The sequence below is a fragment of the Zea mays genome, chromosome 5 (genome assembly GCF_902167145.1).
Source record: "Zea mays cultivar B73 chromosome 5, Zm-B73-REFERENCE-NAM-5.0, whole genome shotgun sequence".
NCBI classification, from domain to species: domain Eukaryota; kingdom Viridiplantae; phylum Streptophyta; class Magnoliopsida; order Poales; family Poaceae; genus Zea; species Zea mays.
The window spans coordinates 164,251,074-164,259,628 of NC_050100.1; the positions used below are offsets into that span (position 1 = coordinate 164,251,074).

General features: G+C 43.1%; 1 protein-coding gene across 2 annotated transcripts; it reads left to right on the forward strand.

Annotated features, from left to right (window-relative positions):
- Positions 1-3,804: 3,804 nt before the first annotated feature.
- LOC103627159 (uncharacterized) lies at positions 3,805-8,132 on the forward strand. 2 transcript variants are annotated; one of them, XM_035958805.1, is made up of 5 exons: positions 3,805-4,174; positions 4,261-4,957; positions 5,210-5,299; positions 6,162-6,238; positions 7,829-8,131. In XM_035958805.1, the coding sequence occupies exons 2-5, from the start codon at positions 4,855-4,857 to the stop codon at positions 7,874-7,876; spliced, it is 318 nt and encodes a 105-aa protein (XP_035814698.1). In that variant the 5' UTR covers positions 3,805-4,174; positions 4,261-4,854; the 3' UTR covers positions 7,877-8,131. The 2 variants fall into 2 exon arrangements, with proteins under 2 accessions (XP_035814698.1, NP_001351780.1); NM_001364851.1 differs by lacking the exon at positions 4,261-4,957 and having other exon boundaries at positions 3,868-4,174; positions 7,829-8,132.
- The last annotated feature ends 423 nt before the right edge of the window (positions 8,133-8,555 follow it).

An 8,555-nucleotide genomic window follows, 5' to 3' on the forward strand; every position in this document is an offset into this window, starting at 1 on the left:
TCCACTGACCCCGGCTACCGCCGTGCAGTGACCGCACTTGTACCCACCATAGCTAGCATGGGAGACCCAGTCTCAGGTCGCATGAGGGATAAAGTCCGCACCCGGCTTCACTCAGGTACTAGGTTTACCGGTTACCATTTTTCCCGGCATGTGCTTAGTACGTTCAAAAGCTTGACTCAGGTATCCACACATTAATCCTTAATTCCTTTTTCCCGTCTCATGGTCAAGGCATCCTCCCTGGATCCAAGTCCATAGACTAACATAGATCCCGTTATCAAGATGAATACAATCAATTCCTGACCTCGTGCGAGTGCTAGAAAAATCACTCGACTTCTACCGAGATCCTGATTAGCAAGCAGCTACTCGACCTAGCATACTAGTATTCATCTCAAAAAGGAATCCTAAGTTCATGCAACTAGAGGTTTCAAGCAACTCCTACACTTAAGTGCACATTACAATCCTACAAGCATTAAGTGTAGTTAGGTAGCATATAATAATACGGTTATGCATATAACCGGGGCTTGCCTTCGATAGCTGGGGCTGCAGGGAGATCCTCGATAGCAGCCTCAGAAGCTTGCTCCTGGTCCTCCTCTTGGACAGTTCCTTGCTCGGGGATGAGCACGTACTCTCCGTCGGCGAGATTACAATCTAATGAATGCAATGCGTAAGACATATGCATGATATGATATGTGCTTTAGTAATTTCAACTTTTGATGGTGTATGGTCTACTTGAGTTAGATGAAGTTAAACCTTACTTATGTAAGACTTCTGGGTGGTATTCTTGGTGAGTTGAATCAAACTTAGCTAAGGTAAGTGGTAGGTTTATTTTTAGGGTTCCACTGAATTCTTTTTAAAGTCTTAGTGAGAATTGACAAGAATTCAAGTTGGACTTATTGGAGTGAGATTTATTTCTCCCTCCTTTTTCTTTATTCTCTTTAAGTTTTTGGAGTGAGTTTGAACTACAAGTTGCTTTACTAAAATTCCAAAAATTCTGCAAAAAATACAGTGGCTTATTACTGGTGTATAATTCTCTGTCTCCAAATTTGGAGATCAGAAAGTGAATAGTTTTCTCTAGACAAAATTACCAAATTTTAGGGCAGAAGGAGTGCTTTGAACTACAACTATTATTTAACAGTAGGTAATTCTCTAAAACTTATTTTTTCTGGCTTTTAGGTGCTATAACATGGCTTGGCACAAAATTCTATCCATTAATTCTTATTAGTTATTTTACTAGGATTTTTTAAAGTTTCTAGCCAAAGGGGTGCTTTCTACTACCACTATATTTGAAAAATATCAAACAACAGATTTCTGTTTTTTCTTAGCTTCTATTTTGCGCAAGAGCAATCATTCTGAAGTTTGGCATCTTTTTGCTTAAGGGAAGAGGTGGTATGCATTAATTGGATTAAATGGCCTTTCTTATAAAATATTAGCAATAGGTATTATTTTGCATCTTTTTAACGGGTTTGCATTTTTCTCTGGTGGCCTATCTCACCATTGACCTAGCAATTTTTTTTTGCCCATTATTGTATTATTATGGGTTATGCATGATTTATTTGGAAGATGACTCAGTATCATATTATATTTATTTACCCAACTTAAAATGATGGGCTGGGGTGTTTATTATTTTTTCAGTAGGGTTCTGGTGGTTACAAGTCCACTGGATTTTTATTATCAATTTTGGGTCTGGTTTTAAAATTCTAATAATTAATTTCTAGTTGGAATAATGCTAAATAACACATTTCACTTTAAAACTGATCTGGACTAGAGGTCCCTTTATTTTACCTAGGTTCTCTGTTACTTAAGTAAATTAGGAAAAATAATTTCACTCACTGTTCATTAATTTCTAATGCCTTTCTGATTTTCTTAAGTTTTGGGCAGAAATTGTTTTTAATGGATATCTGCACTAAATTTTTCAATACTGGGGTTCTTACTATTTTTAAACAGTGCTTAAATGAGTTTTGAACATCTACAAATTTTCTTAGGTTCAGCACAGAAGCAAAACTAATTTTCCTTAATTAAACAAGGTTTGGTCAGGTTCTGTTTTTAATTTTAAACTCTAAAAATTAGAACAAAAAGCATAGGGTTCATTATTTTTAAATGATAGTTCATAATATTCAGGATTTAGCAAAATTAGTTTGACAACTTTTGGTTAAGAATTCATCAAGTTATGAATTTTCTAAGTTCTCTGTTTATTAAAAAGAGTAAATATAATTGATTAAATGGAAAAATACTTTGCAATGGGGTCCCTGGCGGGTGTTTTGAGTTTTCCTCACAGATTAGTCCCTGGGCTACTATTCAAATGAGTCACTGACATTGCAGAAAACCCCCTAGGTTCTTCTAATCCTAACCCGAGGTCCTTTCCCCAAATTAAACAGTACCCGCGGCGGAAGAAAGGGCGGAGGGGCTTACCGGCGGCGAGATTGCTCCGGTGAGGTGGCCGAGGGTGTAGGGGAGGTCCTGACGGTCACGACGATGTGCGGGTCGCCGTCAGGGATGGTCGGAGTTGGCCGGTCCGCGTGCGCAGGCGGGGGAGCTCGTCGGCGGCGAGGAGTCCGGCCTATCTAGGGCGAAATTGACCAATCAAACGAGTCAGAGAGCTTCACCAGGGATCAAGGAAGGTATGCGCGCGAGGAATTGAAGAATGGCTCACCGGAGAGCTCGGTCCACGCGTGCAGGCGGGCGACCGAAGTCCGGCGAGGGTGATTTCGGGCTTCCGGTGAAGTTCTGCCGGGTCCGAGGGCTTGGAAAGCTTCACGGGCCACTGGCGGAGCTAGCCGAAGCACTGGCGCGACTTCGGGGTGGCTGGAGTGGGCTGGCCACGGTGGCCGAAGCTCTGGCGGCAATGGCGGGCGGAAAAGAGCTCGCCGGAGCTAAGGAGGGGTGGCTGGCCGGTGATGGTGAGCGCGGGGTGAAGTGAGGCGCGCCCGGGGAGGCTTTATAGGCACGGGCGGGCACGACCGAGGGCAAGGGCGCGCGGCGGACTTGACCGAACGTCGGGGCGAGCGCGCGCGCGGGTTGGGCGAGCGCCGGCGTGCCGACCAGGGTCGAACACGTGTGCTCGTGCGTTCTGCCCAAGTTCTGGCGCGTGTGGTCACTCATCCGAACCTGCTCAAGCCTTGGTCAGTGCACAAGACCTCTTCTCCTCCCTACAAGCTACCGATCTTGTGTGGGGGTCATCGGATTTTGCCTACTGGTTGCAGAGATATGGAGCCCGGAAATCTGATCTGTCTCCCTGCTCAAACCCGAGGCAAATCCAGGGTTTTGTCGTGTCTAGGGCTCGCGTCCCAATGCCATCTTCTGGCATGCAACAGAGGGGTTAGTTAGGCACATTTTTGTTAATGGTGCCATTAGGATTTGAGTTAGGGATCAAGGTGAACACGTTTGATCTTTGGCTCAAGGTCTGAAATTCAGAATTCTGAAATTCAGAATTTCCTATTGAGTCCCCACATGAGAAGCTTGTTTTGGGGTTTGATTTGAATTATTTTGGCCAAGTTTCCTCAATCTTTATTGTTGCTTATTGAATATACTTCAATGTTTATAATTGTCCCAAGCCATGATTCTGAATTTTTCATACCCTTTTCCCTATTCTCTTGAATTTTGTTCATAGGGCTCAATTAGGGTTTTTGTTGGGGTTGCACAATTTTGCCCTTTTGAAAAACTCATGTGTTTTGATCATGATACTTTTAAGTATAGGATTAGGGGTCCTTTATTCTTAAGTCAATTTGATGTTCATGCTCAATTCTGGTTCACATAAGATGATGGTTCATGGGTTAGCACTTTGAGAGAAACCCTAGGTGACACTGGGGGTGTCACAACCGCTGGGAAAGAGCAAGTGGTGTGGCGGCGAGGCGCATGGGCAATGCAGAACCCTGCCCCGCCTACGGAGGGTCGAGGCACAACAAGTGGGTAATGCGGAGAAGAAGGGAATCTGGTTCTACGACTCTACAAGGAGAGGGCACATGGGTGGTGGCCGTGCGTCGTGCCTGTCTGCCCTGAGGGCTGCCTGATTTGCTCGGATCTGCGGTCTGCCTGCCTGTGCGTACAACAGACAGGGCCAGTGCCGCCGGCAGAGTGGTAGACAACAGACTGCCATGCGTGCCTCACGTTGTATCCATGGAGATGAGGACGACATTGCCTCCAAGTCTGCTCCACCGGCATCCATCGACGGTGCAAGGTACGGATTCGAGCCTCCGGTCCTTCAATCTAGCCACCAGGTAGATTCGTCTCAGTGGTGGTCAGATTCATCTCGACAGTGGTCAGATCCAGCAGATAGATTGATGGCGAAGAGGACGACTCCATGTCCAGGCGTACTCCCCGCCTTGCATCGACATTGCAGTTTCCGAGCGGATCCCAGTTTCCGGTCGATCCGGCCGCGTAGATAGGAGATACGACAGCTAGAGGACTGGCTCAGGGAGGTCGACAGCCGCCTCTGCGTCCGCCGCCACGCCCACCGTGTCATCCCGGCCCTTCCCATACGGCCTCGCCTGCGGGAGGACCGAGGTCCCTTGATACCAACAACGGCGGCCTCCTTGGGGTAGCGCTCCCCGTTAGGCATGAGTAGGGTGAGCCATCGCCATCTTGGCTGTCTTCAATGCCTGGAGCTCCGCGATACCGCCGGGCACTAGGGCATAAGCGAGCGCCGCCGGCCTCCGTAGGCCCACCCGCCCTTCTCCTGTACCTTCGCCACCTGGCTCCGACGAGCGCACCCCACAACGGTGCTGCTCGCCGAATCCGAGGTGGAGGCGCCTGCGCTGTCGACGGAGCTGTCGAGCCTGTGGTGGTGTGGCTGAGCCTGCCCTCCTATGGGCTCACCGACATGCTGTCTCGGCCTTCAGGAACCTCACGTTCCTGCAGATGCTGAACCTGAGCTATGATTGGTTCCGTGGGGAGGTCCTGGCGACCATCGGCCGCCTTGCGCATCTGCAAGTGCTAGACCTGAGCTACAACGCCTTCTCCGGTACGTTGTCCTCCAACCTCAGCTCCTGCGTCAACTTACTGGTGCTGAGCCTCCGTAGCAACCATATCCATGGCTAGACGCGGTGACCCCCACACCGAACACTTCCTCCTCCACGGTTGCCGCATTGTCCTTGGTGGCAACACAAGCTCTTGTACCTCCAGCCGGTGAAATCGGAGACTCAAGAATTTTATGTTTTCAGCATCATTTACAGGTGAGGTGAATTTAATGCTGACGGCTTATCTCTTGGAGCAGAAGCAACAGGTGAGCTCATTGAGCCCTCAATGGTAGGTGGCTGGACCTGGTGGACCGAAGATCCTGAGCCATTCTGCATACCAGCACATGGTAAATGAAGTGATTTCTAGATTGCTCTCATTTCAGACTTTGCTAAAAATTTCGTTCTCCATGGAGTTATGGAGGCATATACGTTCTTGCTGTTAGTTGGTGCTTATTCTCTTCTAAATTCCTTAATCAACTGCATCATGTTTACAAATTCATTAGTCCCTGATTCTTAGTAAACAACGAACAAACCTTCTACAGTACCACATTGTTTTTGCAGTTCTCATTGTGTTGTGCAACAACCAAAATCAATCCACAGACATGCTAATTGTGGTAAGGACATAAGATTTGACCAAATCCACCAGTCCAAAAAAGGGGGAGAATCTATCTATAAACTGGATTAGAAATATAGGGACACATAATAGCTGAATATTAGATAGAGAAAACAATATCTTGTGAGCTAATGGTTTCTTAGGATGAGCATACATGTACACTGAATTCGTTCAACTGGAACATCAAATGGCCTAAGTTAAGCCCAAGCACGGAAACATAAACGTGCAGTTCCTCAAGCATTAGAAAGCAGTAATGCAAACACCTGCTTTGAAGATATCACATGAAACACCTTTCATATGCATTCATGTCCAATAATCAGGGAATAAGTAATCTGTTAGCAAATGCTACCAGTAGATCTTCAAATTTCTTGCTGAATTCTGCTTCAGTATTAGATGAATCCCATTCAAAATTGTACTCTTGGGCAATAGCCTTCATGACTTCAGCTTTGATCCATTTGATGGAGCATTCACCGAGAGCTTTTCGATTATCTGTATGAAAGAGATCTTCACTTTTGTGAGCAAACAATTCTGAATTCTGAAATAGAAAAGGCACATGTTGGAGTTTCCACTTACTGTGCGGTTGACACTGCTGTCAGGGCGCAATTCCACAGCGCCAACAACAAACTCCTTTCCATACTTGGTGGTAATAAATTACGGAGATGCATTAGCTCAGGCAAGTCTGAACATCTTCCTAATGCAAAGATTATACTAGCAATTGCTTCACGCAGTTCTAAGGGGCATTCCCTGCTCCATGATAAAACTAATAGGTGCTGATCATATTCTGTTAAGTGAAAAAAGAATCTTGAGCCATGGCTTAGAAAATTGTAATTCAATCACAGTTCATAAAGCAGAACCTACTTTTGGACCTCAACAGTAGGGACTTTTGCCAGGACAAATTCACCGAAAAGCTCTAAAATCTCGTAGGCAGCCAATATATTTTGCTCCCTAATAATGTGCTCCAGCTATGATTAATAATGATATTATTAGAAAATGTTAAGAAGAAAAAGGGAAAAGGCCAAATTACCTGCCCCCACCCCACGCACGCGTGGGAGGGAGTGTGCATCTGGTACTATGTATCCTTTTTATTCATCAATCTCCATGCGACTAAGGAGGTGAGGTTAATATGTCCTTTAATAAGATTTGTCTTCTTGTTTCTCCTCGTAAGTTCAAATTCTATAGTTGGAGAACATCAAAACTTATCTTACAAAAATACGTTGAAAGTTTCATCATTATTTGTATTTTTAAATAGGTTTTGTATCTATATGGTTAGTTTATTATAAGATGTACTGATCTATAAATAATAGTAACGAAATATCTATAATATATATTTCTAACATAAGTTATGATGTTCTCTAAAACTACAAATTTAAACTAAAAACTCAGTTGGGGTAGGGGTGTAGATTGTACACAAAATTGGTTCAAGAGGTTATCCAGGCAATGTTCATATGTGGGGCCCTGTTTGTTTCCCTTCTAGATTATAAAAACTAGATTATGATGGAAGTGTATGATGATAAATTATCATTTGGAGATTACAAAATAAGCTGAAATAAGCTACCCAATACTAGCTGATTTCAACTTATTTATGATACTAAAGCGGTATTTTACCTCCTACCATTTTACCATAATCCAACTTATATAATTTAGGAGGGAAACAAACACACCCTTAAGATATTGAACCATTTCTTTGTGCATATTTCAAAACTTACTACCATGAAGAAGTTCCCTTAGGCCCCGTTTGTTTCTTTTCATTTTGAGGAATTGGAATCTTACTAATAGAATAGGCTATTTTTTTAGAATGTGACATTCCACCACTTTCCAAAGTTATCATATAAGCCTATGTCAAATTCATGGGGTGAGAGATGGAAATTGATTCTATAGATTTACATGTTATTTTTCCGATGTACAACTTATAGCACACTCTTCTATTTGCTTCGCTATAACATAAATGTAGTATATAACTATCTCTCTCATATGATTTAGGATAATATACAAATATATTACATATATAAATATATAAACTTAATTAGTTTTTTCTAAATTATAATTATTAAAATGGAATTCAATTCCAACGAAACAAACGGGGCCTTAGTTTTTTTTGCTGTCAGGAATTCTAAAATCTTACAGGAAGTTCACTACCATTAAAAGGCTCAGAAACACAAATGCACACCCTTGCTAAAAACATCACTGGGACTTCTTTGGTCTACACAAAATATTTTATTCTATTGTGATATGCAAGTCCTGATCCCATGCAAAATGTTTGCAGGATAAACAATGCTCCATAGATCATGAAGCAGATGCTCCCGCCACCTAAGGATTTGGAGATTGCTATAGTGCAAGTAGAGTGTAGTGATTATGTAGCTATAGTGCAAGCAGATGCCCCCGCCACCTAAGTAGCTTCTTTGGTGTACACAAAATAATGTTCAAAGGCTACAAGCATTAGCCGGGACATAGTCCAAGCCTGATACAAGAAAAGTGTCACTTAACGTTATGCCCAACATTGTTTTGTTTGTGCTACGAGCTGTATAACTATTTAAGCAATTATGTAGCTATTTTTATTTCAGTTTCACTAGCATTGTCTAGAACACAGTGTTCGATATACATGTTTTATAGTAATTTTTAACTTCCGTGGCAACGTACGGGCACATACCTAGTAAAAGTATAAATTGGTTTAATTCTAAGTAACCTATAAACTTACCTTATGCAAACTAGTTCAATTATGCACTTATATATTTGCTTTGGTTTGTGTTGGCATCAATCACCAAAAAGGGGGGAGATTGAAAGGGAAATAGGGTTTAACCTTTTCCTATAAATAATTTTGGTGGTTGAATGCCCAACACAAATAATTGGACTAACTATTTTGCTTTAGATTATATATTCCACAGGTGCATAAAGGTTCAACACAAACCAATAAAAGATCAAAGTTAGGGTTCAAGAGCAAAGGAGCAAAGAAACCCAAAGTGCCCTGGTCTGGCGCACCGGACTGTCCGGTG

Excerpts from the sequence above, each read along its gene's own strand:
- LOC103627159 (XM_035958805.1), top strand. The coding sequence starts at position 4,855 with ATGCTGAACCTGAGCTATGATTGGTTCCGTGGGGAGGTCCTGGCGACC. Across the intron at positions 5,300-6,161 it reads ATTCTGCATACCAGCACATG|GGCGCAATTCCACAGCGCCA; the intron begins GTAAATGAAGTG and ends CACTGCTGTCAG. Across the intron at positions 6,239-7,828 it reads ACGGAGATGCATTAGCTCAG|GATAAACAATGCTCCATAGA; the intron begins GCAAGTCTGAAC and ends AAATGTTTGCAG.